Source organism: Oncorhynchus mykiss, chromosome 18 (genome assembly GCF_057628025.1).
Source record: "Oncorhynchus mykiss isolate SJ-2025 chromosome 18, ASM5762802v1, whole genome shotgun sequence".
NCBI classification, from domain to species: domain Eukaryota; kingdom Metazoa; phylum Chordata; class Actinopteri; order Salmoniformes; family Salmonidae; genus Oncorhynchus; species Oncorhynchus mykiss.
In genome coordinates, this window is record NC_143039.1 from 23405393 (window position 1) to 23433142 (window position 27750).

The 27750-nt window shown below is 44.2% G+C and overlaps 3 protein-coding genes across 5 annotated transcripts; 2 read left to right on the forward strand and 1 right to left on the reverse strand.

Annotated features, from left to right (window-relative positions):
• Nucleotides 1-950: 950 nt before the first annotated feature.
• On the reverse strand, nucleotides 951-6228 carry LOC110495652 (adrenodoxin, mitochondrial). Of its 2 annotated transcripts, none has more exons than XM_036951987.2 (4): nucleotides 5855-6228; nucleotides 3434-3558; nucleotides 3171-3300; nucleotides 951-2614 (listed from the first exon to the last, which is right to left on the reverse strand). In XM_036951987.2, exons 1-4 carry the CDS (start codon nucleotides 5869-5871, stop codon nucleotides 2506-2508), a joined length of 381 nt encoding a protein of 126 aa, XP_036807882.1. In that variant the 5' UTR covers nucleotides 5872-6228; the 3' UTR covers nucleotides 951-2505. The 2 variants fall into 2 exon arrangements, with proteins under 2 accessions (XP_036807882.1, XP_036807881.1); XM_036951986.2 differs by lacking the exon at nucleotides 5855-6228 and adding an exon at nucleotides 4514-4857.
• Nucleotides 4675-10008, forward strand: LOC110495650 (uncharacterized). The gene is made up of 12 exons (XM_021570987.3): nucleotides 4675-5500; nucleotides 5906-5943; nucleotides 6428-6631; nucleotides 6905-7039; nucleotides 7122-7310; nucleotides 7406-7561; nucleotides 7693-7839; nucleotides 8491-8625; nucleotides 8708-8826; nucleotides 8913-9047; nucleotides 9174-9285; nucleotides 9651-10008. Exons 2-12 carry the CDS (start codon nucleotides 5907-5909, stop codon nucleotides 9722-9724), a joined length of 1443 nt encoding a protein of 480 aa, XP_021426662.3. The 5' UTR covers nucleotides 4675-5500; nucleotide 5906; the 3' UTR covers nucleotides 9725-10008.
• A 421-nt stretch (nucleotides 10009-10429) lies between these two features.
• LOC110495649 (uncharacterized) lies at nucleotides 10430-23165 on the forward strand. Of its 2 annotated transcripts, XR_016488335.1 has the most exons (14): nucleotides 10430-10613; nucleotides 11821-11888; nucleotides 12037-12201; nucleotides 12589-14190; nucleotides 14334-14752; nucleotides 14945-15079; nucleotides 15761-16066; nucleotides 17112-17222; nucleotides 17303-17419; nucleotides 20798-20889; nucleotides 21518-21665; nucleotides 21844-21909; nucleotides 22055-22170; nucleotides 22306-23165. XR_016488335.1 is itself a non-coding variant. In XM_036951947.2 (13 exons), exons 1-13 carry the CDS (start codon nucleotides 10531-10533, stop codon nucleotides 22486-22488), a joined length of 3519 nt encoding a protein of 1172 aa, XP_036807842.2. In that variant the 5' UTR covers nucleotides 10430-10530; the 3' UTR covers nucleotides 22489-23165. The 2 variants fall into 2 exon arrangements, 1 of the variants encoding a protein (XP_036807842.2); XM_036951947.2 differs by lacking the exon at nucleotides 20798-20889.
• The last annotated feature ends 4585 nt before the right edge of the window (nucleotides 23166-27750 follow it).

The window sequence follows — 27750 nt, forward strand, 5'->3', positions numbered from 1 at the left end:
CAACATGTAAAGTGTTGGTCCCATGTTTCATGAGCTTAAATAAAAGATCCCAGACATTTTCATATACGTACAAAAATATTTCTCAAAAATGGGTTTACATCTGTTAGTGAGCATTTCACCTTTGCCAAGATAATCCAGCCACCTGCCAGGTGTGGCATATCAAGAAGCTGATTAAACAGCATGATCATTACACAGGTGTACCTTGTGTTGGGGACAATACAAGGCCACTCTAAAAAGTGGTTTTATCACAGAAGTCTAAAGTTTGAGGGAGCATGCAATTGGCATGCTGACTGCAGAATGTCCACCAGAGCAGTTGCCAGAGAATAGAATGCTAATTTCTCTACCATAAGCTGCCTCCAACGTTGTTTTAGAAAAATTTGGCAGAACATCCAACCGGCCTCACAACCGCAGACCATGTGTATGGCGTCATGTGGGCGAGCGGGTTTGATGATGTCAACGTTGTGAACAGAGTGCCCCATGGTGGCAGTGGTATGGTATGGGCAGGCATAAGCTACAGACAACAAACACAATTGCATTTTAATCGACAGCAATTTGAATGCACAGAAACACCGTAATGAGATCTCGAGGCCCATTTCAAAAGTATCTGTGAGCAACAGATGCATATCTGTATTCCCAGTCATGTGAAATCCATAGATTAGGGCCTCATTTATTTAAATCGACAGATTTCCTCATATGAACTAACTCAGTAAAATCTTTGAAATTGTTGCATGTTGCGTTTATATTTTTTCAGTATACATTAAGAGTGAAGCATTTGAAGGACTGAAGTAATACCCCTTCCTGCTGTGTGTCATTTTCTCATTAAAGAACATGTTGGAGGATCCATTTTCTATGGTTGTGCAATACATAATGTTAGTATAATGGTATATTCCCTTGAGGGTGGTTTCTCTTCAGAGCCAACAACAGGACATGGGACAGAGAAAAATCAGACAAATTAGAAAGTCAATTTTAATACAGAATTTCTCTGACTATACACAGATGAGTGCTATTTACAATCACGTGGAATATGAAATTAAAATTTGGTTACACGAGTGGTAGGACAACACTAAAGACAGTAACGGTACACAACTTGATAAAACAAAGGCTAGGGTGGCCATAAAAATGACAAGATAAGGCATCCTAACCAGTCTCGCCTCTGGCCAGATTAATGGGTGTCATTCTGAAGTCTGGATGGGTGACTTTACAATCCTGTTTCAGCTGGTATTTACTCAGAAACTACATGGTGACAAGCTGCACTTCTTGGTACTTATTTTAAAGAATTCAGTACAATTGGTAACGTGTATTGGTAATTGATAATAGCACAAAAAACAACTATTTGAATGTGTTATTTCTAAGTACTCACCAGGGAGGTAGTGGACTATGAAAGTGATCATAACCCCTTACATTCACTGGAGAACATCTACACAGAACAAAAATAGAAATGCAACATGTAAAGTGTTGGTCCCATGTTTCATAAGCTGAAAGAAAAGATCCCAGAAATGTTCCATACGCACAAAAAGCTTATTTCTCTCATATTGTGTGCATACATTTCTCCATAGCCAAGATAATCTATCCACCTGACAGGTGTGGCATATCAAGAAGCTGATTAAACAGCATGATCATTACACAGGTGAACCTTGTGCTGGGGACAATAAAAGGTCACTCTAAAATGTTCAAGTTTCATCACAACACAATGTCACAAGTTTGAAGGAGTTTGCAATTGGCAGGCTGACTGCAGGAAGGTCCATCAGAGCTGTTGCCAGATAATAGAATGTTCATTTCTCTAACATAAGCTGCCTCCAACGTTATTTTAGAGAATTGGGCAGAATGTCCAACCGGCCTCACAACCTCAGACCATGTGTATGGCGGTTTGCTGATGTCAACGTTGTGAACAGAGTGCCCCATGGTGGCAGTGGGGTTATGGTATGGGCAGGCATAAGCCACAAACACAACTGCATTTTATCGATGGCAATTTGAATGCACATGAGCACCGTAATGAGATGCCGAGGCCCATTTCTATTAAAATATCTATAACTAACAGACGCATATCTGTATTTACAGTCATGTGAAATCCATAGATTAGGACCTAATTTATTTATTTCAATTGACAGATTTCCTCATATCAACTAACTCTGTAAAATCTTTGAGATTGTTGCATTAATATTTCTGTTCAGTATATACTACTTCACAACCGTTAAGGACGGGGGGGGGGGGGCTGATTGGAGACTTCAATCTAAACTTTCTTCTATTCTCCAGAACCTGCTTGCCACAGAGGAATTATTTGCCAACTTTCCCCATTGTTCCCTGTATAAAGTGAATGTAAAACTATGATGGGGACTCATTCAAATGTTAATATCTCATAATCTCTATAAATACGGTGTCTTCCATTTCGACATTTATAACAACATACCACTTAGAATTGGGCATTATTTGGTCATGCTAGTGTTGAAATAAAGCATTGATTTGGGCAAATTTCAGTACAACTATTACTCTGGTCTGGGATTGCCATTATGAGGACCCGTCTCCACTCTGTCGGATGTCTGCCACACTCTCAGGCACCCTCGCTGTCATGCCTTCCAGGGACCTGGTCAGGCAGATCTGGCAACCCAGGCGGGACCTGGCAGAAAGAGAGGGGGGGGGGGAGATTACGACAAACATATTTAAAAACGTCATAAAGCTATGACCTAACCAAAATGGATCCACTTGAAATAATTGGATAATTGAAGTTGGAGAGTGAGGAGGTAATCTTATTCAAGATCTGTGTTTACGGGGTAACGTTTGGGACAACAGAAGTGAAGTGGGCCAGTGTCACAAGGGGTTCAGTCAACACTCAGCTAATATGATTAGTGAGGTCGTGACTGTCACCCTTCTCCTCTTGCTCTGCCTAAACCAGCAACAGCAACACAGAACTCAAATCCCCTTCCGATTGGTTGGAAATCAGGCTAGCAACAGTACAAGGCAAGCGTGTGCCACTGTGTGTTTATCCCTCTGTTCTTGTTCCTCACAATGATTACCTCCTAATCTCATTATAAAGCAATGCTGAACAGCATAACAGCATTGATATGCTGAACAGCATAACACTCTGGTTACACTGGTGGCAGTGTGTGTGTGTCATTTCACTTGTGCGTCCAATCAATGGGCCTCCAATTCGTGTGTGTGTGTGTGTGTCTTACGTGTCTGTGAGTCCGTAGGCCAGGTCCAGCATATCCATCTCCTCGTCAGTAATGGGGCCCAGCTTATTATACACATCTTCCTCAAAGATCAGGTGACAGGTAGAACAGGCCAGTGTCCCCTCACATGCACCTGACAGACAGACAGAGAAACACACAGAGACAGACAGAGAGATCAAAACATCCCATAGAGTGAGAGAGCAGGCGAAACCTACAATAAACAACCGTATTAATTAACTTAACCACATTAACGTAACCCAACTCACCGAACCCATCAAAATCGAGGTCCTGGTCGATAATGACATCTAGGAGAGAGTCTCCAGGAGAGCCTTTGACAGAGATCTTCTCTCCATCTCGATTGGTGAAGTGGACCGTCACCTTATTGTCAGCTCTGCACAGGAACAGACACAAGGGTGCAGATACAGACAGTAGCTGTGGTCATGCTGGGGATTGGGAATACATTGGATTAACATAACACTTTACAGATGCTCAAGGACTTTGCATTGTATGTGGGAAATGGGGAACTCCCATAGACTAGGTAACACCCTCTCAGGACTTCAGTTGCGAATGTACAGGCTGTTTTTGAAGGTGTATTGGTTTCGGGTTTCTGCACACAGATCCAATGGCTTTAGCTTTGACATCTATACCAGGATGTGTTGAACAATATTTCTACAGTCGTTCCATACTCTACAGTGAGTAACTAGTCCCACAAGCAATCCAGCAATGTCCTAGTCCAACAACGGTTTAGAGATCCTGAACAAAGCCCTGGTTTGATGGCGCTTATCTACCAGAATGATCAGTCAGTTGTACCTAGCTGTACAATGGTGACAGTTTGCAAATTAATTGATTTCCACATGATTTTCAAATGATGAGATGTACATAAGGTTACAGGCAGTGTGTCATGGTTAATACATTGATTAAATAGAACGGTGTGTTACTAAGGAAGTAGGTGGCAAGACAGATGCTTAACCTTTGCTAATCATTTTCAACCAGAAGTGGTTATGGAGTGACTGACTGACCTTTTCGTCACACTGCTGCAAGTTTGGAAGTTATGATTAAACACACACGTCTAAGAAATGATAACTACCTATTTGGTTCGATCAAATACATCGAGTACTGACTGACACAATGATTACGCAACAAGCCTTTCTGCTGAAGTTAGCCTTCAGTTATTGGCGTATTTTATGCGATACTAACAAGTTTGTTAACGTTAGCATTCTTCCTAACATGAACTAGTTAAGGTAACCAATATGACTAACTAGCAACTATCCTAACAAAGTGTGGATACCTTTATAGCTAGCAAGTTAAGTACGTTTGGGGAAATGATAGATGACACGATTCCTTACCTAAGAGGTTGTGTGTTGGTGCCAAAATCCCTTACACGAATACAGGCCATTCGTTGACCGGCCAATGATAAATTCCCCGAAGTTGTGTTTGTTGCTGAAATAAGTGCTTCTGCTCGCCGTAGAGAATTTTCTCGGAACGAAACATGAAATAGTCTTCTTGTCGATGTCATCAGAGCCATTGCTTGGAGACGACGTTCAAAATCTAGCTTAAACGGCGGGGAAGAGTCCGATTTCGCTTTGTATGAGACCGCTTTACAGTACTGACAAAACAAGCTAACTTCATGCTAAAATGGCTATATCTAGCCCTTTGCGTAACCAGCAGACACCGCTGCTTACGTTTATTACATAACATCTTAGCTACTGCTATATGGAGGCCATACTGCTACACGATCACTTTGGAAATAAAACCTGAAATATATATAATTCGTTTCAATTAAATAAGCTTAGCCTCTGGACTATTTCAAAGGCAAAGCGCAAGGTTTTACTTTTTTATTTAAAGATCTCAAAATAACTTCCTGGAACAAATTCTGACATGCACTCTCACGTGACCAATCACAATCATTTTCTTGGGGTCTTTTTCGGAGCAGTGAGTTTTCATGTATTCAATTTGTGTTATATAATGTATCCACATGTTAGCGCATGGTGCATGATGATTTTGAAAACTAGTTTTAAGTTGTCTACTGTGGTCTTGAAAAGTACTCTTATCCTCAATATCTGTATATGAGCTGAAAGGGAAATTATTACTCAAAACTCATTATGGGAAGAATGAACTACCACAAGTCTCCTTTTCCTTTTTTTTAATGGGATTGCTGCTGTTTCCCAATGTTCTTGAACTTGGGATTCCATTTGAACTGTTTGCGTTAATATCAGAGAGTATACGCCCCTTATCATCTTTATTGCTGCTGCTGAATACTTATTGACCAGTGAGTCTTTCCTTCCCTCAAATCACTTTCTGAGTCTCCAGACCTCCACCTGTTCACCATACAGGTAAGTGAAATACAACTACGCACACTCAATACACACACACAAAGATACACAGACTGAGCGTCTGCTAAATGGTATATAGACGGTATATATATTATTTATAAAAGGAAAACGTATTTGACACAGACACACACAGTCAATGTAGGCTAGCTGCTCACGTACTTAGAACCCAATGTTAAATAGACACTAAGGTCGAAACAGTATCGAAGTGAAGGGAGAGGCTAAGGCACTGGTAAACTGGACAGGAACTGAGCACTTGGACTAAAAGGTAAGAGAGACAGTGAGACTTTTAGATTGAGAACAGTCACAGAGCACTAGCACAGATGGATTCACCCTACAACCTTCAGGTGAGATTACCTGTCTGAGTCATCCATTTTTTCTCTTCTTTGCTTCTTGTTTTGTTCACAGGATGTTGACGTTTACGTTGTTGCTGCTGGCTTTGTCAAGTAAGAATCTGAAAGTTTTGAATGTTTCTTTTTTTTTTGACAGACGAGATTCCTCAAATTGAGAATAACTGAAATATTACAGTATAGGCTGCTTACGCAAAATGACTACATTTCACTATATCAATGGACTGTAACGTTGGACTTATTCTTGACATTGATTTTGCTCTTGTGAACTTTGTTACAATAAATTCTTATCATTATAGACTATTTTTCTGGCACAGTGGTTAATAATTGTACCAATAGGGCAGCGCTTCATTCTCTATGCATGTTCTTATCTGATCAAAATAGATAACAAGGTCAAAGTTCAAGGGCAGTGTGTTTGTGGGCTGGCATGCATGCATGTAGGGTGTGTGTGCCTGTGTGCATGTGTGTGCGTGCATCAGTATGTTCATTTTTGCAAGTGTGTATGTATGAATCTGACCGTGCCTCCCCCACCTTTGCTCTAGATTATAATATTTACTGATTGTATGTTGTGTCCCCCCAGGTTTACATGCTGCCCCACTGAGGGATCATGTAGTGGCATCCCCTAGAGGTAGGCTTCAGGATCGCAAGGTCCTGGTTCTTCCCCGGAGCGTCCCAGTGGAGGAGCGCAGACAGGGAACAGAGCCCTCCAGACGCTTCCTCATGGACCTGAACACCGGCCTCGTCAAGGAACATATCAACGAGATGGACAGGAGAGTGGCACCAGGTACAGGGCATTGAAATGTTATTTTTTACATTTTGGGTTTTATATATTGTCTTTCTCCCCTGGACTCAGTAAGCACAGGTTTTCTAGCAGCCCTACAGACATTAGCTTTGGAAGCTAAGGCTTGCTGAAAACAGTGTAACTGATATGGGTGAAAACAGTGTTAAAGATATGGGTGAAAACAGTGTAACTGATATGGGTGAAAACAGTGTAACAGATATGGATGAAAACAGTGTAACAGATATTGTGTCTGTATATTTCTCTCTCTCTCTCCAGTGTACGTTCCTCCCTCTGTGGATGAGTTCAGACAGGGAACCGAGAACTCCCAGAAGACTCTGGTGGACATCAGGAGCGGACGCATCATCAAACCTGTTGGAGAGATGGAGAGAAGCATGATAATGACTCCTCAGGGTGAGAGAGTGTGTGTATTTGTAATAGAGAGAGAATATACTAAAATGTTCTTGAGCACTTAACCCATGTATTTCCTATCCAGAGCCTATGGAGGTCCCAGTCCCAGTCCAGAGGAGAGTGGGAGGATGGGTGAGGGCTGATGTTTTGCCCTGGAGCGTCCCAGTGGAGGAGCGCAGACAGGGAACAGAGCCCTCCAGACGCTTCCTCATGGACCTGAACACCGGCCTCGTCAAGGAACACATTAGTGAGATGGACAGGAGAGTGGCACCAGGTACAGGGCTTTGAAATGTTACATTATCCAGAAATGTTATTTATTTTTTAGACTTGGGGTTTTATATATTGTCTTTCTCCCCTGCTCCTCTCCAGTGTACACTCCTTCCTCTGTGGATGAGTACAGACAGGGGACCAAGAACTCCCAGAAGACTCTAGTGGACATCAGGAGCGGACGCATCACCAGGCCTGTTGGAGAGATGGAGAGAAGCATGAAACAGATACTTCAGGATGAGAGAGACAGATTCCAAAGTACAACAGATGTTTTTCTTTTTGATATACACTAAATATATATATATATAGATAGATAGATATTCGTATCCATATCTAAAAGCCTGTCCACTTGAATTGCTTATTCAGTGGCCCTCTCCTTCTCCCTGTAGATGTGAGGCTGGTCGAGGCTGAGGTCCGGAGCATCCCAGTAGAGGAACGTAGACAGGGAACAGAGCCCTCCAGACGCTTCATCATGGACCTGAACACCGGCCTAGTCAAGGAACACGTCAGTGAGATGGACAGGAGAGTGGCACCAGGTACAGGGCTTTGAAATGTTACATTTTTCTGAAATTGTAATCTCTAAAAAAGGAAATAACTATTGGAAGAAGTATTTAGGGTTATTTACACTGTGTGTACAAAACATTAAGAACACCTTCCTAATATTGAGTTGCACCCCCCCTTTTGTCCTCAGTACAGCCTCAATTCGTTGGGACATGGACTCTACAAGGTGTTAAAAGCATCCCACAGGGATCCTGGCCAATGTTGACTCCAATGCTTCCCACAGTTGTGTCAAGTTGGCTGGATTTCCTTTGGGTGGTGGACCATTGTTGATACACACAGGAAACTGTTGAGCGTGAAAAACCCAGCAGCATTGCAGTTCTTGACATAAACTGGTGCGCCTGGCACATACTACCATACCCAGTTCAAAGGCACTTAAATATTTTGCCGTGCCCATTCACACTCTGAATGGCACACATACACAACCCATGTCTTAATTGTCTCAAGACTTAAAAATCCGTCTTTAACCTGTCCCCTCCTCTTCATCTAAGCTGATTGAAGTGGATTTAACAAAGGGCATCAGAAAGGGATCATAGATTTCACCTGGATTCATCTGGTCAGTTTATGTCATGGTAAGGTGTTCATAATGTTTTGTACACTCAGGGTAAATTCTATTTCTCTCTCTCCAGTGTACACTCCTTCCTCTGTGGATGAGTTCAGACAGGGAACAGAGAACTCCCAGAAAACTCTGATTGACATCAGGAGCGGACGCATCATCAGGCCTGTTGGAGAGATGGAGAGAAGCATGAAACTGACACCTCAGGGTGAGTGTTTTTGTGTACAGTATGTGTGTGTACAGTTTGTTTGTGTACTGAGGGAGTATGCTTGCTCTCCTTCTCCCTGTAGATGACAGGCTGGTGAGTGCTAAGGCTGAGACTCACTCAGAGAAAGAGTGTGTTGGTGAGGTCATCGATGGCCACTGCTATCAGTTCAACCCCACACTAATGACCTTCAGTGAGGCAGAGGTGAAATATACACCCAGTCAGTCATATTCACATTTCTCTGAAACAAACAGCTCTCCTAATATTTGTGTGTGTGTGTGTGCATCCAGTCCTCCTGCAGCATTCTCTCCCCTCACGGACACCTGGCCTCCGTAACCAACGGCGACCTGCACTCCCGCCTGGTCTCCATGGTGATCAGGGCCACCAAGAGTCCCGTCCTCACCTGGCTGGGTGGAGTCGTGAAGGTCAGTATTCCATCACCCCCTCACTCTTGTTCAATCAGAATGTCTAATAGTAACCAAGCCATTTTCCAAGAGTTTTAATGGTGTGTATGTGTGTGTGTGTGTGTGTGTGTGTTGTGACCCCTGCAGGATAAGCAGTCAGAGTGGACCGATGGGTCCCCCTGGGGCTACAGTGATTGGATGCCCGGTCACCCAGACACACAGACAGACAAGCAGGCTTGTCTGGAGATGTTCAGAATTGGTGAGACTCATACATTTTAAAAAGTATTTGATATCTATATTGACAACCTTTGAAGTATTAACAACATAATATTTTCTAAGTCACCGTGCTATCAATAACAGGTTATATTGTGAAATGCTACCTTTGAGACTGTTGATAAATAAGGCTATAAATAATAAAACGTCTGGGAAGGACCCAGATGAACTTGGTTTTGGTTATGAGAGCATGTTTTATTATAAGATTTATGTTCTTTCATGACCATAACATTCTGATACTTTTTTAATCAACAGGTCTATTACACACAATCAAAGTTAGATTCTTAAAATTGGATTATATGGTATATGAGTGGTCCATTTAACAACATTGTTATTTGTTCCCTCTCCCAGATGAAAGCTGGTGGACAGCAGTGGACTGTGAACTGAAGAGAGCTTCCATCTGCTCCTTCCCCATGGCAGCATAAGAGGCCTGCACTAACTGTAGAATTAGAATAAGTAGAATGGACATTACAATTCACTATGAAAGGGACTTGTCACTTGATGGCAAGTTGCAACATGAAGTGTTCTATTGAAGTGTTCTATTCTGTCACCATCTTGAGTGACTTAAAAAACACATGGATTTTTAAAAAATATATCCATTCTACACATTCTGTTTCCATGCAGTAATCATGTGAACCATAAACCATCTGCATCCTGTTTGTATTAAGTAGTATGTCCTCCCTTCTTAAAATAAAAACTGAGCATTTTACATGGTGTGTCTCTTGTGTTCATTGAAATTAAAACAGCTGGAGATGTGTTCTGCCTGAAGCTGTTTCAATGACGCTTCAGCAACAGGTCCAAAGTCTTCCCCTACTCCAACTGTCTGAATAGTGTTTGAATAGTATATACTATATAATGAAATTAACTGGAACCAATCGATCCAAGCCGTATTATCCAGGTTTATGAATGAGACACTCCTGTATGGCAGGTAGTCATAAATAATGAAATAGGCTAGACTATCTACTGCCTGCCTATATCAACAAAAATACTTCGGGAAAACAATTAGCTTGAGGAAAACTACAAAAGTGAGACCAATAGATAAACGAAGTGCTTCACTACACCGACAGTTTATAACAGACAGAGGCAAAGACAGACAGTACGCACCCAAACATGAACAGCGGTTTCAGTTTGTCGATGTGAGGTGGGTTGCAACTAACGTGCTGTGTCGGTCTATGATGCTGCACATGCGCTGAACGGACGCCGCGGAAAACATTGAGGGGTTACCAAAGACATGGCGGCCAACATCGAGCAAATTTTTCGCGATTTCGTAGTAAATAAGATAAAAGAAATTGAAGATGAGAGTCAAGATATCATGTAAATATGTATTTATACAGCCTACATTACTTGCATGAATGGTTTGTTCGGGCAATTTGAGAAATGTATAATTTTCTGTGTTGGCCTACAAGGTTAGCTAGCTTGCGTGTCCGGCAGTACAAAGTGCAAGGCAGGCAGTTGCTACAACGTATTTAGCTAGCTAACTACCTGACTAATAACACGGTAGTCTCCTGGGTTGGTTCTTGCAAAGGTTATTATACTGTGGTTATTGGGTTCAAGCAAACCAGGTAACTAACGTGGCGCCAGGTACAGGGCTTGTAAGCACTACGCACCTTCTTAGCTAGCTAATCATGCTAAATGTGGATTGCTAACAAGCCAACGTTAGCAGTATACCAGGACGCGAACTCTTTGCTAGAACTCCCCCAAAACGTTGGTTTGACAGAGTCACAGTGTGCAAAGGCAATACACATAATTTACACACACACATTTTAGATTATCCGGATTTTTAATATAGCTAACTATGTCAAAAGCAATGCCGGGGACTTAGTTATGTCTTTGAGATTTCACGTTACACAATCACGTTCTAATTTGAGGTTAACGCTAAATAACTAACAGTGGCCACTTCACTACACCGACAGTTTATAACAGACAGAGGCAAAGACAGACAGTACGCACCCAAACATGAACAGCGTTTTCACTAACAGTAGCCACCTCGCAGGGTGGGTATAATTTGTGGAACGTTGCAACAGGAATCTGTTCCAAAAACCTCGTAAAGTACAAGGTTGCCAAGTAGAACGATCAATTCACCTAGCTGCCGAATAGGCATCGACACACCACGTAGCTTATTCTTAATGTTTGTCCATAGGCTAACAGAGTGAAGACTGACATTTTTCGGAATGAACGTGTTGAGTGACACACTTTATGAAATAGCCCACTCCCTACCCGGTATCTTATTCTGCCGCTAAACAACTTTGTATGCGTTGTTGTTGGCAAACTTATTTACGAAGTTTCTAGAACAGATTCCTGTTGGAACGTTCCACAAATTATACCCACCCAAATGCTTACTTACAAGCCCTGTCAGTTATTATGTAGACTACGTTAACCATTCAAGCTCATGCACACTTATAGATATTGTCCATTCCTTGTGTCATGTTGTTAAAAACCAAGACCCCTGTTGATAAGAAAGTGAGGGAACCTACTGTAAGTTCAAGTACAGGTGTCATTTCATACCTGCATTCTCTCTAAGTCTGACAGATGAAGGCCATCCCAATGGTAAAACTGCAGAAGGAGCAGATGGGATCAACAACACACAAGGTCAGTAACACAAGGGCTGTATCTCAATAGTCCAAAGTGATATTTATTCTCTCACCTCCTTTCCTTTATTTGCACAGATACTACAGTTTTGATCAGGTGAAAGCATCTATTTCAAATGAAATTGTAATGTACTGTATTATTTATGCAGATAAAGATGGTGTAGCCAATAAGGAAGAGGGTGCTGTCCCACAAAAGAAACACAAGAAGCACAAGAAACACAAGAAACACAAAAGCAAAAAGAAGAAACGTAAGGAAGAGAAAGAGAGCGGCTCAGAATCAGCAGCAGACTCTGATGGAGACAAGGCAAAGACTGGTAAATAGTCTCAAGATACTACTAAGCATATGCATAACAGCAGTGGTGGACCTTTTCAGTTTGATGGTAATAATCAGCAGACTACTTAAAGGTCCATTGTGTAGCTTTGTGCACGACGCAATTCACATTGAAATGTGAATTCTAGATCTGTCATTCTCATTGAACGCAAGTTTGATGGTAGATCTGTTTGTCATCTCACGTTTTTGGTTATTGAAAATATATTTCACAGCAGTTTAGCTAGATGGTACAGTGATTCTCTACACAACATTTAGCTTTTTGTCACAAACTGAATTTTTGGCAACCAGGTAATGTCAATTTCTACATATTGCACCATTGAATCAAATGTCACGATGATTCATTTCTAAAATATTGTCATTAATTCCACAGGGGAAGAGGATGACGGGAGATCCAAGCGGCATAAACGACATTCTGGGAAGAAGAAGAAAAAAAAGCAGAAGAAAGATGGTGACAAGTCCAACAGCTCATCTGGGTCGGAGTCTGAGTCGAAGCCTCAGCCTGGGAACAAGGAGAGCAAACCTCAGGATCTGCCTGATATCATCCCTAAACTAGAGGAGAAGTGTCCGGAAAAGTCCTCCTCCAGATGCTCACGGTCTCGTTCAGGCAAGCGCAGGTCCAGATCCAGGGACAAGAGAGGGAGATCCAGATCGAGGTCCGGTAGAAGACATGGCGGACACACACGTTCCAGATCACGGCACCGGAGGTCCGGGTCACATTCTAGAAGGTCTGGGTCTGCCAGGAGAGGCAGGAGAACCCGGTCAAGGTCCCTCGTGATCTTGAAGAAAGACAGACGGTCTAGATCGAGATCCAGAAGGCGATCAAAATCTAAGACGAGATCTCAGTCGAGACACCGAGAGATGATTTCAGGATCTCCCTCTCAGTCCAGAAACGACAAATCAAAATCCAGGTCTGCCTCAAGAGACAGCCAATCAGCCGAGAAGGATCCCTCTGCGGCCCTGGCTAAAGATGAGTCCGCTGTGAAAGATGAAAACGTAATGGTTCCAATCGATCCGCCAGCCCTAGCTTCCGAAAGCAGCATTGAGGGTGTCGTCAATATGGCCACCCCCACTGGAGGAGGGTGGAAGCCGATACCCTTCTTAGGGGACAACAGTAAGGGAGAGCCAGCCGTTTCTTCCCAGCCCTCTGAATGTCTGATGTCTCCACAGAAGTGCCCTATTCCTCCCGAGGTGCCTTCAGGTGAGCAGCATGAGGCCTCCACTGACCACCAGTCAACGTCAGCATCTGATCTGAACCTCAACAGCCAGCCAACTGATGAGCCAGGGGAATCGGATGGACTTGTTACTTCAGACATCTTGGATGGCTCTGTAGATTCCTTACCCCCCAAAACGGATGCTGATGGAGGGGACAAGGTGACACCTCAGGGTGAAGAGCTGCCTGCCTCACCTCAACCTAAACCACAGCCAACATCTGGAGTGGCAGAGACAACAGAGAAGGAAGGAGAATCTTCAAAGTCCAGGTCTCCTTCAAAGAGGAAAAAGTCAAGGTCAAAGTCTCCTGATCAGAAGAAACGCTCTGATGCAAAGTCCTCCAAGAAGAGGAGGTCCAGATCCAAGTCTCCAGGGAGGAAAAGGAAATCAAGATCCTCGTCGCCAAGCCGCAAGAGGAAGTCCAGGACTCCGTCTCGTAGGAAGAAGTCTCGCTCAAAGTCCGGGACGAGAAAGAAGAAATCACGGTCCAAATCCAGAACACGGAACAAGCGCTCAAAGTCTAGGTCGCCGAAAAGGAAACGGTCCAAGTCACGGTCTCCTGCTCGGAGGTCAAAGAGATCGAGGTCACGCTCTGGTTCGCGGCGGAGGGGTAGGGGTGCATTCGGCAGCCACCAGCTGAGCCAGAGGGATCGCTGGAAGCGTGAGCCAAGCCACTCCCCAGTCCTTATCCTCCGCAAGAAGAGGTCTCCGGGACGCAACAACCGCGACACCAGCAAAAGCCCGCCACGACTCACAGAGCTGGGTAAGCATGTCATTACATTCTTTTGAATGATCAATGTATTTGAATTGAATAACTTTATTTTCCCCAATGGTAACTTGACAACACACCGGTGTACAGTAAGTCTCAATGCAAGTTTGTGATGTGTTACTCATCCCTCCTCACAGATAAAGACCAGTTACTGGAGATTGCTAAGGCTAATGCAGCCGCCATGTGTGCCAAGGCCGGGATACCCATCCCAGAGAGCCTGCGACCCAAAGCTGTCCTCCAGCTGCCTTTACCCAGCCCCAACAACCCCATGTCCTTCTCCATGCCCATGAATATGAACATGCCCATGAACATGTCTATGAACATGCCTATGAGCATGACCATGAATGCAGCTATGGCTAGCATGACAGCTGCCACAATGACTGCTGCCCTGGCCAGTATGGGATCTATGGCCTCCATGCACCAGATGGCCCCGCTCCCCAGCATCACCAACAAGCCCCCGCCAGGTCCCCCCCAGCCCAACATGGCCACCATCGAGGATGTGAAGAGGAAGGTGGCCAAGCAGGCAAACAGCATCAGCATCAAGGAGTTCACTGACGTAAGTGCTCTTCAATGTCATGATGATGATAATCAAGTAATAACATGCTTTGGAGAACATTTACTAAGCATTTGTCCTGGTGCAAAATGTAGTCCTGCACCTTTTTCATAATAAAACACAGATCTTAGACATGAAATTGTATGTGGAAATGGAAACACTGACCCTCTAGCTGTGTCCTGTGTGTTTCTGTAGAAGTGTAAGAAGATTGTGGAGAAGGGAGGGGAGCTGGCCCTCGCTGAACCCCGTATATCTGACGACGAGGACGACGGCAAACCGTTTGGACGAGCCGCCCTGAGGGAGGTCAAGGGCATCTCCTTCAGCCTCAATGTAAGAACATGGAACACACACACACACACAGCATCGACATGTCTTTCATGAATATACAGTATATTCTGAGCTTAAACATTTCCTTATTAATAAACAATGTATCGAGGCAGTTTGAACTGATATGTAATTTTCAGAACATAGTTACTGTTTGAACATAGTTAAAGACTAGTTACTGTTTAGATACTATGTGGGACTGAAGAAATGTGCCTAACTGGGTGAATGGTTGAAGTGAACTGCAGTATGCTGTCTGTTTTGCCCTGGGCTGATGTTAAGAGCTGTTTCTATTGCTGCCACATAACCAGTATGTTATGTTGTAAAATGTTTTCCTATTGAGCCAACATAAGCGATGGGCAAAGCAGACAGGAAGCCTCCTTGGGCCCAGAACCAAACCAGGTAGATTTATACTCTTTTGCATTTTCCCACAAACTTCCATCCCAAGGAGACCTCAGTCATGTGCGTGAAGTTTGCTGGTTGAAGTGCACTGGAGATAAATCTCCCTGATTGAGACTGGGCCCAATACCTGCTATGATAACCAGCCATTCCTCTTCAACCATTCCCCTTGTTGAAACACACCTCTTTGTCTTTTTATATTTTTTTCCTCCCATTTTTTTAACAGTAATCCCCCCCCCCCCCCTCCCCCCGCCCCTCCTACTCCTGTGCTGCCCCCTCCTCCTCTCTCAGAACGCATCCGTGCGTCCATCGCCGGCGTTGGCGGTTCGGAGTGAGGCGGCGTTCGCCAAGGAGTTCCCGGTGTCGTCGGGCTCCCAGCACAGGAAGAAGGAGGGCGACGGGGGAGGGGCTTACGGAGAGTGGGTGACCGTCGACAAGAAGGTGGAAAAGGCCAAGGTGGCGGCGACCAAGGCATTGGCAACGGCTGCCAAGGAATCTTCGCCTGGGGATGTGCCTTTGTCTGTGGTTTCCATGGCAACAGAGGAGCCGGCGGTCGTCAAGGAGAGTGATAGTGTGTTCCCGGAGCCGCCGCTACAGGTGGGATACGGAGGGGAGGGGGAGGAGGGGGTAAGGTGACACTCAGACAGATGAAGGGGAGGGGGGTTTTAAGGGAGTTGTCGTGAAAGAGGGAGGAGGGAGATGATGCGAGTTGAGATATTATGCATTTCGAAGTCATACGCGTTAAAGATATGATTTATTTTGGGATTTTAGTTTTAACACAGTGTTTTACCACATTTAGTGGTTTGGATCAGTGGTTTCTGAAATGGTAGGTCACTGCTGATTTCTATTGGGACGTAGTTTGAGACCAGGTTCTATGGTTACACACAGTAGCTAGAAACATTGGTGTGGTTGATTTGAAGGTAGAAAAGTCCAAAAGCCTTAGATGAAAAATATATGGGAACCACTGGTTTAGATGGTATGGTGAGTTTAGTTAGAATGCCATACCTGTGCTCCTCATCTGACCCTATAGCAGCATTGACTGGGTTTAGCTGGAATAGCTGTTTCTGAGGGCGGCATGTAAACACTGACCCTCCTCCCCACCAATTCCAAATTGAATGTACAATCAAGGGCATTATTTGACCTCTCAAATCTCAGAGCAATACCATTTAATAATCTGACTTCCAGGCGATGACAAGTGGTTTAGAATTGAGTTATCGATCAGTCATCAATCGTCAGATGGGCAGACCAATGAGAAATCAGGTGACGTCATCCGTGACCTTGCTGTTAATTTGTGCTTATTTTGTATTTGATGCAACTGTTATTAAACAAAGCTGGCTGAAATTCCACAGGTTGCGTTTTATTTTTTGGGGGGTGTACAACTGTACTAATACTGACGACTCTAAAAAATCAAATAAAAATACAAATACTGACCACTACATAGATGTAAGTAGTTCCATATAACAACTGATCTAGGTCTCATGGAATAATAATAAGTATAGATTTCCTTCTTGTATGGTGAATGGATTTTCCTTATTTGTTTTATTGGCTGTTCACTGGTGTGTGTGTGTACTATTGTGTTTTTGTGTGAATGACTGGGGTGTGTGTGTGTGTGTGGTGCTGACTCCTGTGTCTCCCCTTCTAGCCTGTAGACATCACCCAGGCAGTTGGTGAGAGGATGAAGGCCCAGAAGCGTCTGGCCGAGAACCCGCACGACGTCAGTGCCATCTGCATGCTCAGCCGTGCTCAGGAACAGGTAAACAACAGGGCGCTGTGAAGCATAATGTACGCTCTTTCCACCTCCTTTCTCACACACTAAACCTTCCTCTCTGTTAGGTGGATGCATGGGCCCAGTCCAACACCATCCCTGGTCTGTTTACAGGTTCTACTGGAGCAACGGTGCTCAGCTCAGAGGAGCTGTCCAACAGCGGACCACAGGCCTGGATTAAAAAGGTACCGTCCACTGTCTTACCTGCTCCCCACCCCAAACATACCACCCCACTACCCTACAGGTGTCTGCATCGCCCATGCCCACTGGTGTACCCACTTCACACGCCTTCCTCAGCCTGCTCCCTAATCACCACCCAGCCCTAGTCAAATAACTGAATGGCTGTATGCATAGTGCCAGAGACATATACTGTATAAAGTTTAACAAATGTTCTGTTGATGTAGAACAAACTGGGTTAGAATGGAGTAGTTCCACTGTTACTCAGTGGAATCCAGGTCAGTTTTAAGGGCCCCGAAACGTGGGGTTCACTGCTACTATGGCCACCCTTGTCAGTGCTAACGCACATAGTTTACTGGTGTGTGTGTGAGTGAGCATCTGTCTGTATTGTGTGTTTCTGTCTGCGTCAGAAAAAGATGCTCTGGCGGTAAAGGAAGCCTCTTGTTTATGTTGCCTGATATTTGCACTGCAGTTTGTAACAGTGGTAACATGATGAACCCAGACTTTAATCTTTAATCTGACATACAGACATGAACAAAAATCTCCCTGCACTTCAATCACCCCCCACAACACACACACACACACACATTCTGACTAATTACATTTCCTGTGAAGTGGGTACACCATGTTAAGGGTAGCAATGCAGATTCCTTACATGTGACATTCTTACCAAAGCAGGTGCAAATGCAGTACTGACACCCGTCTACTAGTGGTGCACTGGTCTGACACCCGTCTACTAGTGGTGCGCTGGTCTGACACCCGTCTACTAGTGGTGCGCTGGTCGGACACCCGGCTACTAGTGGTGCTCTGGTCTGACACCCGGCTACTAGTGGTGCTCTGGTCTGACACCCGGCTACTAGTGGTGCTCTGGTCTGACACCCGGCTACTAGTGGTGCTCTGGTCTGACACCCGGCTACTAGTGGTGCTCTGGTCTGACACCCGGCTACTAGTGGTGCTCTGGTCTGACACCCGGCTACTAGTGGTGCTCTGGTCTGACACCCGGCTACTAGTGGTGCTCTGGTCTGTGCACTAAATAGAGTCCCCCTCGGAGTTGGAATAGGGACTTGGAGAATGAAAGAGGGAGGGAGGGGAGGAAGAGGAGAGCTGGAAGTAAGTCTGCAGACCCAAGAACCCCCCCCCCCCTTGTCCTCTAGCACCCCAGGGCAAGGAAGAGATCATGGGTCCGTCTCAGTAGTCTAAAGATGCTTCCTCGTCTCTTTCCTTGGATTCACACTGATGTCAGAACAGGGGAAAGGGAAAAGCACTATTCTTTCACCTATCCTGCCTTTTCAGATCAGGTCAGATGTTATTGGGGATGGTAGGTGAGGAAGTGACTTTAGACTATTCAGATGCACCCCAAGACCGGTTACTATAGTCTCTACCGTCACGCTGTCTCCCTAATGCGGTGTCTCCCTATCACTCCCCCACACCCAGTCACACAGAATGTCATCAGGCCCGGAGATAACCATAGTCCTCTGTCTGTGGACCCCGTCTGAACCCTCCTACCCTGTAGTGTTTCTATAGTGGGCTGTTTGAAGCCAGTGGGTGTAACTACCCCAAGCCTCCCTGAACTCTGCAAACACACAGAGACAGGGGGCTACTGTTTTAAACGACACATCCTGAGGAATCTCTCTCTCAGGATAGGTTACACATTGTCACATCATTTAGCTATAGAGAGAGTGATGGATCTGCTGAGTTCATTCTTCATTTAATATGACACATCCTTCACATGCAGATGCTATGGGCAGATGCCATGGACATATGCTGTGGACATGTTCAGAGACATGATATAGGGATGAGAGTGCATTGATCATACTAATGTTGGTGACATGCATTTTGCTAGCATTACAGCAGCTAACATTGATTTACAGCACGCTAGCATTACAGCAGCTAACATTGATTTACAGCACGCTAGCATTACAGCAGCTAACATTGATTTACAGCACGCTAGCATTACAGCAGCTAACATTGATTTACAGCACGCTAGCATTACAGCAGCTAACATTGATTTACAGCACGCTAGCATTACAGCAGCTAACATTGATTTACAGCACGCTAGCATTACAGCAGCTAACATTGATTTACAGCACACTAGCATTACAGCAGCTAACATTGATTTACAGCACACTAGCATTACAGCAGCTAACATTGATTTACAGCACACTAGCATTACAGCAGCTAACATTGATTTACAGCACGCTAGCATTACAGCAGCTAACATTGATTTACAGCACGCTAGCATTACAGCAGCTGACATTGATTTACAGCACACTAGCATTACAGCAGCTAACATTGATTTACAACACACTAGCATTACAGCAGCTAACATTGATTTACAGCACACTAGCATTACAGCAGCTAACATTGATTTACAGCACACTAGCATTACAGCAGCTAACATTGATTTACAGCACACTAGCATTACAGCAGCTAACATTGATTTACAGCACACTAGCATTACAGCAGCTAACATTGATTTACAGCACACTAGCATTACAGCAGCTAACATTGATTTACAACACACTAGCATTACAGCAGCTAACATTGATTTACAGCACACTAGCATGACAGCAGCTGACATTGATTTACAGCACACTAGCATTACAGCAGCTGACATTGATTTACAGCACACTAGCATTACAGCAGCTAACATTGATTTACAGCACACTAGCATTACAGCAGCTAACATTGATTTACAGCACACTAGCATTACAGCAGCTAACATTGATTTACAGCACACTAGCATTACAGCAGCTAACATTGATTTACAGCACACTAGCATTACAGCAGCTGACATTGATTTACAGCACAGCTGCTGTCATGCTAGTAACATTGATTTACAGCACGCAAGCATTACAGCAGCTGGACTGTAATGTTTGTGTGGTTGTTGGGTGCCCCTAGAAACCAGTCCTGGTGCATTCTGTTTCCCAGTAGATGAGCAGGGTCTAGTTTTAGACCAGTCAGTGGTCTCCAACCCTAGTCTAGGCTGAGAGTATAGAGTCGTATAGGTTAGGGCTATAACAAAAACCTGCACACTAGCTCCAGGATCTCAATTGGAGACCACTGCCTGAGGGAGAACTCTGTTCTGAGGGACCTAGGCTAGTTACAGGTGTCCATGGACATGCCTGTGCTCTTTCCCTTGCCCTGGGGGAGGCTGCGGTCAGAAGTTGCTCCTAGTCACCAATCTAGGATCAGCGTCCCTTCCGCAAATCCGCAAACTCCAAGCTGACCTAGGTGTCTAGGGGCAACTTCCTCCCAGTCCTTGGGGCAGCTTGAGGAAGGGGGTCGATAAGAGGGGTCTGGATTGGAGCAGAGGGAGAGAGGTGTGGGTTCACAGGGGTGACCTGTGAACTTTCACCTCTCTGTGTATTGGACACTTGTTTCAGGGTCAGTCCTTGTAGCTGTCCTTGTTGCCATGGCCACAGTCAGGCCCCCCTCTCATTTCCTGTTTGATGCTGGGCCGGTGATGAGGGGCTAGGTACGTACACCACACAGCGCCTTACTATACATCTTGTGTAACCATGTGTGTGAGAGAGAAGATGTGTGTGAGACAGAAAGAAATGAGGTGTCAAGGCACAGCGCCCTCTTATTTACCTACATGTGGTATAATGTGTGAAGAAATAAGTCTCTCGGCTGTATCTTGAGTTTCACCACAGAATTTATTTCATTTCATCTGTACTCTTATTAATGTGTTTTGAAGTTTCTCTAGAAAGGTTCTCTCAAACGCACGTTTTTCAAAAGCTGCCACCACAGATAGTTATTTTTAGTATTTCACATAGGGGAAGAGATTTACTACAGACAGAGGAACATACACACACTCACAGTTAACTGTTATCCAGAGGCATGTGATTTGTCCTGAAGGTAGTCTCTAACTCAAGTCTGACTGTGACAGTGGTGTGACTGGATGAGAGACAGAGTGAGTGGATGAGGTGGTTGAGATGTTTTCAAGGTGGAAACTAATTATCTGCTTTCGCCTCTGCCTCTTCCTCTCCCCTCCCTCTTCACTCTCTCTCTCCCTCTTCTCTTCCTCCTCACTCCATGGTTCTCTTCTGTTATTCTCCTCTCTCCCTCCCTTCTCTCCTGCCGCTCTCTCTCTCTCTCTGTAGGACCAGTTCTTGCGAGCAGCCCCGGTGTCGGGAGGAGTAGGGGAGTTTCTCATGAGAAAGATGGGATGGCGGACAGGGGAGGGGCTAGGGCGACACCGCGAGGGCACCGTCGAGCCAATCATCATCGACTTCAAGACCGACCGCAAAGGTGAAAAGAAGTGACCCATGCTTTCCACCAAAGTGTTATGCACCTCGGTATTATTCCAGAAGGCTATTGATGATGCTTAATAATGTGTGTTATTGATGATACTTAATAATGTGTGTTATTGATGATACTTAATAATGTGTGATTGATGATTAATAATGTGGGTATAATCTGACCGTAGGTCTGGTGGCTGAGGGAGAGAAGACTCAGAAGTCGGGCGGTATGGTTGTGATGAAGGATCTACTGGGTGAGTACAACACACACACACAGGATTTTAACTCTCGCTCAATTTACCAATATTGCGTTTAAAAAAATAAAACAAAAAGTGCTATAGAATCAGTCAATTAGAATTGAATTGATTTAATGAATGTATTGAATGTCTGCCCCCTCAGGTAAGCACCCGGTGTCTGCTCTGATGGAGATGTGTAACAAGAAGAAGTGGATTCCTCCAGAGTTTGTTATGGTGACCCACAGTGGCCCAGACCACCGCAAGAACTTCCTTTTCAAGGTGTGGATACGCGCTATAAGCCTGTGTGTTTGAGTGGGTTTGTTTGTTAGTTTATGGATGACTTTGTCAGATGGTTTGTGTTATAACCTCTTCCTCTCTCCTTCTCCTCTTTCCTCCTCTCTCTCTGTACCCCAGGTGGTGGTAAATGGTCAAGACTTCCAGCCTGCGTCAGCCAGTCCCAATAAGAAGCATGCCAAAGCCATGGCTGCTACGGTGGCTCTGCAGGCCATGGGAGAGGTGGCAGGGGACACAGGGCTTTATACAGGGCCTGTGTTCACCACTGCTACTACTGGACCACTGTTCTCCTCCAACGTCTAACACACACAGTGAAACACACTCAGACTGAGATACAGCGCTTGCACACTTGAGTCGCAGACCCTTCTGGCTGACAAGTACATATAGAATTTGAAGTCACCCGCCAGGGAACGATGATTTGTATTGGAATGTCCGTTCTATCAAGTCTTATTCTGTTTTGGGCCTACACACCACAAGCATTCAGAAGAGCCGTATCTGCTGCCTAATGGTCAACACTAGGAGATCGTGTTACTCTGTAAGCAAAATAAACTTACTGATATTTTAAAACAGTTCCGTAACTCAGTTTTTTTTAATCCTAATTTGAATGTTTATCTTATGTGTTGAAGCTCAAATTACGTTTTCAAGAAGCAGTGCATAGTGTTAATGCATTTGGGAGAATTTGAAAAACCCCACTATTCTCCTCGTGACCAAATCGTCAATATCAAATGTTACCCATTTGGAACATTCATTTTCAAAGTGATTCACACTTGATAGTTCTGTCTCATTTTGGACAGATTCATTTACTACTGTCTAGGTTGAGCGATCAGTCCGCTTTTGTTGGTAGCGTTATTTACAATGTCTGTATAAAAACAAATGTAACGTGTTAGCTGAAAGCGATGTGGGTAACCGTATGAGTTATGGTCGGGAATACAAAAATATAAATGTTTTTATCTGATTAATTAAATGATACAATCCTTTGACTGTGTGCGTAAAGTACATTTTCTCATTTTGTTGTTTATACAGACGAGAACGTGTCTTTTCAATGTTTATTTGCCATGCGCTCACAACACACGTTTATTGTACATCCAATACTGTGTTTTCAAACGCTGCAGTTCAGTATTTGAAGACGGTCTCCCCGCCCTCGTCATCATTCCAGCACTTGTAGCAATAAACATATTTCCTGGTGCAGGGAGAGATATTAATACTATATATGGACAGAGCATAGAAGGGTTCATCTGAGGCCTTGAGTCCAATCCCACATTCCAATACACAACCTCCAAAGCATTCAGCGGACGTAGCAGTGCAGACATCATCAAACGATCTGACTTCTCACTGGCAGCTCAGATGAGTGGTTGATCCAGCATCGCAGAGGACAAATGCATAGAGGCTGTCGCTCTAATGTGGCTAAGATAATGTAGCATTTTCCGACTATTCACATATACCTTGTTCTAAAATGGATTCATTTATTTTTCTTCCCCTTATCAATCTACACACAATACCCCATAATGACAAAGCAAAAAGCTTGGCATACCTGTATTTGGGGAGTTTCTCCCATTCTTCTCTGCAGATCCTCTCAAGCTCTGTCAGGTTGGATGGGGAGCATCACTGCACAGCTATATTCAGGTCTCAACAGAGATGTTCGATCGGGTTCAAGTCCGGGCTCTGGCTGGGCCACTCAAGGACATTGAGACTTGTCCCGAAGCCACGTCTGCGATGTCTTGGCTGTGTGCTTAGGGTCGTTGTCTTGTTGGAAGGTGAACCTTGGCCCTAGTTTGAGGTCCTGAGCGCTCTGGAGCAGGTTTTCATCAAGGATCTCTCTGTACTTTGCACCGTTCATCTTTCCCTCGATCCTGACGAGTCTCCCAGTCCCTGCCGCTGAAAAACATGATGCTGCCACCACCATGCTTCACTGTACAGATGGTTCCAGGTTTCCTCCGGACGTGACACTTGGCATTCAGGCCAAATAGTTCAATCTTGGTTTCATCAGACCAGAGAATCTTGTTTCTCATGGTCTGAGAGTCCTTTAGGTGTCTTTGGCAAACTCGAAGCGAGCTGTCAGGTGCCTTTTGCTGATGAGTGGCTTCGGTCTGGCCACTAACATAAAGGCCTGAATGGTGGAATGCTGCAGAGATGGTTGTACTTCCTGGTGGTTCTCCCATCTCCACAGAGGAACTCTGGAGCTCTCTCAGAGTGAGCATCGGGTTCTTGGTCACCTCCCTGACCAAGGCTGTCCTCCCCCGATTGCTCAGTTTGGCCATGAGGTCAGCTCTAGGAAGAGTCTTAGTGGTTCCAAACTTCTTCCGTTTAAGAATGATGGAGGCCACTGTGTTCTTGGGGACCTTCAATGCTGCAGACATTTGTTGGTACCCTTCCCCAGAAATGTGCCTCGACACAATCCGTTTTCAGAGCTCTACGGACAATTCCTTCGACCTCATGGCTTGTTTTTTGCTCTGACATGCACTGTCAACTGTGGGACCTTATAGACAGGTGCTTGCCTTTCCAAATCATGTCAAATCAATCTAATTTAGCACAGATGGACTCCAATCAAGTTGTAGAAACATCTTAAGGATGATCAATGGAAACAGGATGCACCTGAGCTCAATTTCAAGTCTCATCGCGAAGGGTCTGAATACTTATGTAAATAAGCTATTTCTGTTTTTTTATACATTTGCAAAAATGTCTAAAAACATGTTTTCAATTTGTCATAATGGGGTTTTGTGTGTAGATTGATGAAAAAAAAAGAATGTAATATATTTTAGAATAAGTGTAAGGTCTTAACGTAACAAAATGTGGAAAAAGCAAAGGGGTCTGAATACTTTACGAATGCACTGTATACACTTTAAAAAGTTACTAGTCCTGAATGAATTATCATTTGATGTAATTGATTGGCCGAGAGTCACCTGATAGACCCAGATCTGAATCAGTCTGCACTAATATTGGCTCAGATGATGTCACTGTAATGATGTAATGAAATGTTACCAGTATGTCCCAGCAATAATGAAAACAATAAGTAATAATAAGCATTGGGGAGAAAATAGCTTTCAAACGTTGCAACACCTGTACAGTACCTTGCATATCCTCCTTATCTGGGTCACCAAAGTGAAGAATGTTATTGGGTTCTCACTGTCACCGCTAGTCCCACTGAAGTCTGAGCTACTGGTGACATTCTCTGTTCCTGTGTTACAAAAGGGAAAAACACTGAAAAATCTATGTTACTAGCGCTCACATTCAAAAACAAGGAGCACAAATTAAAGAACAAACTCAATGTCAATCAGTGTGTGAAGGTCTACCTGTTAAGTTATATCGGTCAGTGTGTGTAGGCCTACATGTTAAGTTATATCGGTCAGTGTGTGTAGGCCTACATGTTAAGTTATATAGGTCAGTGTGTGTAGGCCTACCTGTTAAGTTATATAGGTCAGTGTGTGTAGGCCTACCTGTTAAATTATATAGGTCAGTGTGTGTAGGCCTACCTGTTAAATTATATAGGTCAGTGTATGGATCTAGGATGGTCAGAGAGACACCCTCTGGTATCCCACTCTTAGGGTCCTCGAAGCCCCTGGACTTGTAGAAGCCGCGATAGACTCCCTGGTCTTTGAGCTCCGTCTTGTAGATAAACAAGGACAGGTCACCATTCTCCAGCAGGTTGTTGGGTGGGAGAGAGAGACGGAGGTCTTCTTCCTTAGGTCCCTTGTCGTCTGGGCCAGGGTTAAGGGTCATGATCTCCACATTGTCCTTCAGCCATTGGATGTAGATCTGGCTGGTGGGCTGGGTCTTGGGGATGACACTGTAGCAGGGCAGAGTGACCGGGCTTCCCATGAACAGCGTGATAGAGCGTGGAGGGTCGGGCTCTGAGAGAGAGAATGGATGGAGAGTAGTAGAAAAGAGTGAGGGATGAGAGAGGATGTGATAAGCATAAATTAAGATAATCAAACATTCCAAATGGTACACCCAAAATGGCCGCTGGTCGACTTCACCAACCACAGAATGCGGCTCTGAATGGGAAAGCCTGAAAACAGACTTCCCTGAACCTTGAGCCAGACCGTAGAGATGGTCTTGCGGTCCAGCCAGATACACTCGTACATCTCCTCATCGCTCAGCACTGTCTCCTGGATGGTCATAGAGAAGTCTCCATCTCTCATCATCTCTGCTGGGGGGAATTCCACCCGGGAAGAGAACCCCAGTGTCGTTTTGACCTCCACCCCCTTGGCCCCGTCGTCCCATCTGGCCTCACCAAGGATGTTCCCAACCTCCATAGAGGCCACCTCCTGCCCCATGGCCTCCCAGCGGACCTCCCCCTCATCCTCCTGGCCGAGGTAGGAGGAAAAGTTACAGGGCAGGGTGACATTGTCTCTGTACCCCACCTCCAGCTCATACACGGGGGAGAAGGTAGGCACAGACATGGGGGGGGGGGGGGTGAGAGAGGGATGAAGGATGGGAAAAAGTTTGAGGGAGAGAGAGGAGAAAGAGCAGAGGTATAGCAGAGATCTCTAGTTTTAAACAAATAATGACACAAGCCTTTGGAAAATAGAGAATGTTTATTGATGAGTTTCATATAATTGAGAGAGAGTAGCCTAGGTCTCAAGAAACTCACCAGTTTGGACTGACGTCAAAATCACCAAGAAGCCTAAAAAAAATAATCTTGCAAGATGTCTACCCTTGATCACCTATATTATTTTTTTTACAAAAATTACAAATATTTTTATTTTTATAGAATACATCTGGAGAGAAACAATTAAGTTATTACAAGAGTATTAGGTCTGGTAAAAAAAAGTGTTTAAAATATATTGGAAATGTAGCCTAAATCCCACTCATAGCCAATCAATAAATCGATACGATAATCCGTTCAGGGTCGGGTGGATGTCGCTGATCTCACGAGCCTAAAAATAAAAAGTCTGCTTGATCGTCTCGATTATTAACTTTGGCAACAGAACAAGTCACCGTGAAGGGTGCTCTAACAGAATAACTGGTTATCTTGGCAAGATAAACAACGAACCGCCAGAAATGGATCTGCACACGCGTTAGACTTCAGCCATTGGCAAGAGGATGTCCTCTTTTTTTAACCGTGAGAAGCAGATGTCTGTGTCAGGACTCACATTATGAGCTATTATTTAATTTATATTAATCCAACCACCCGATAGAGCCCCCTCGTTTTTCCACCATTAATTTCTCTCATAGGGGATTTTAGAAAAACTTAAAATGAGGGCTGTTTTGTGTAGGCTTACCCTGGCTTGACATAAAATATGCACACAAACTGTTTAGACTGGGAAGCATACAGTAAGCTTAACACTAAAACTGAAACAAAAAAATATTAAAACTATGTAGAAATGTTTTTGTGAAAACAAACTAAATAAAAACTAGTAAAGTGGATCTGAAAACCGAGACAAAAAATGAATATAAAACCACAAAACTATAATAACCTTTACAGGAGCACAAGGCAAGACTGAATTTTGGATTATTATAACATAAATTGATAGTATCCAGTCCAGTGTTTGGTCATAAACCCCCTCTATCAATCCTGTTAATTTGGACATCTGGTGCATAAAGGTAGCCAATTTGCACCATTTA

Excerpts from the sequence above, each read along its gene's own strand:
- LOC110495652 (XM_036951986.2), bottom strand. The coding sequence starts at position 4,692 with ATGGCTCTGATGACATCGACAAGAAGACTATTTCATGTTTCGTTCCGA. Across the intron at positions 3,559-4,513 it reads ACCAACACACAACCTCTTAG|AGCTGACAATAAGGTGACGG; the intron begins GTAAGGAATCGT and ends GTTCCTGTGCAG. Across the intron at positions 2,615-3,170 it reads GCCTACGGACTCACAGACAC|GTCCCGCCTGGGTTGCCAGA; the intron begins GTAAGACACACA and ends TCTTTCTGCCAG.
- LOC110495650 (XM_021570987.3), top strand. The coding sequence starts at position 5,907 with ATGTTGACGTTTACGTTGTTGCTGCTGGCTTTGTCAA. Across the intron at positions 6,632-6,904 it reads GGACAGGAGAGTGGCACCAG|TGTACGTTCCTCCCTCTGTG; the intron begins GTACAGGGCATT and ends CTCTCTCTCCAG. Across the intron at positions 7,040-7,121 it reads CATGATAATGACTCCTCAGG|AGCCTATGGAGGTCCCAGTC; the intron begins GTGAGAGAGTGT and ends TTTCCTATCCAG.
- LOC110495649 (XM_036951947.2), top strand. The coding sequence starts at position 10,531 with ATGGCGGCCAACATCGAGCAAATTTTTCGCGATTTCGTAGTAAATAAG. Across the intron at positions 16,067-17,111 it reads TCCCGGAGCCGCCGCTACAG|CCTGTAGACATCACCCAGGC; the intron begins GTGGGATACGGA and ends CTCCCCTTCTAG. Across the intron at positions 17,420-21,517 it reads CACAGGCCTGGATTAAAAAG|GACCAGTTCTTGCGAGCAGC; the intron begins GTACCGTCCACT and ends CTCTCTCTGTAG.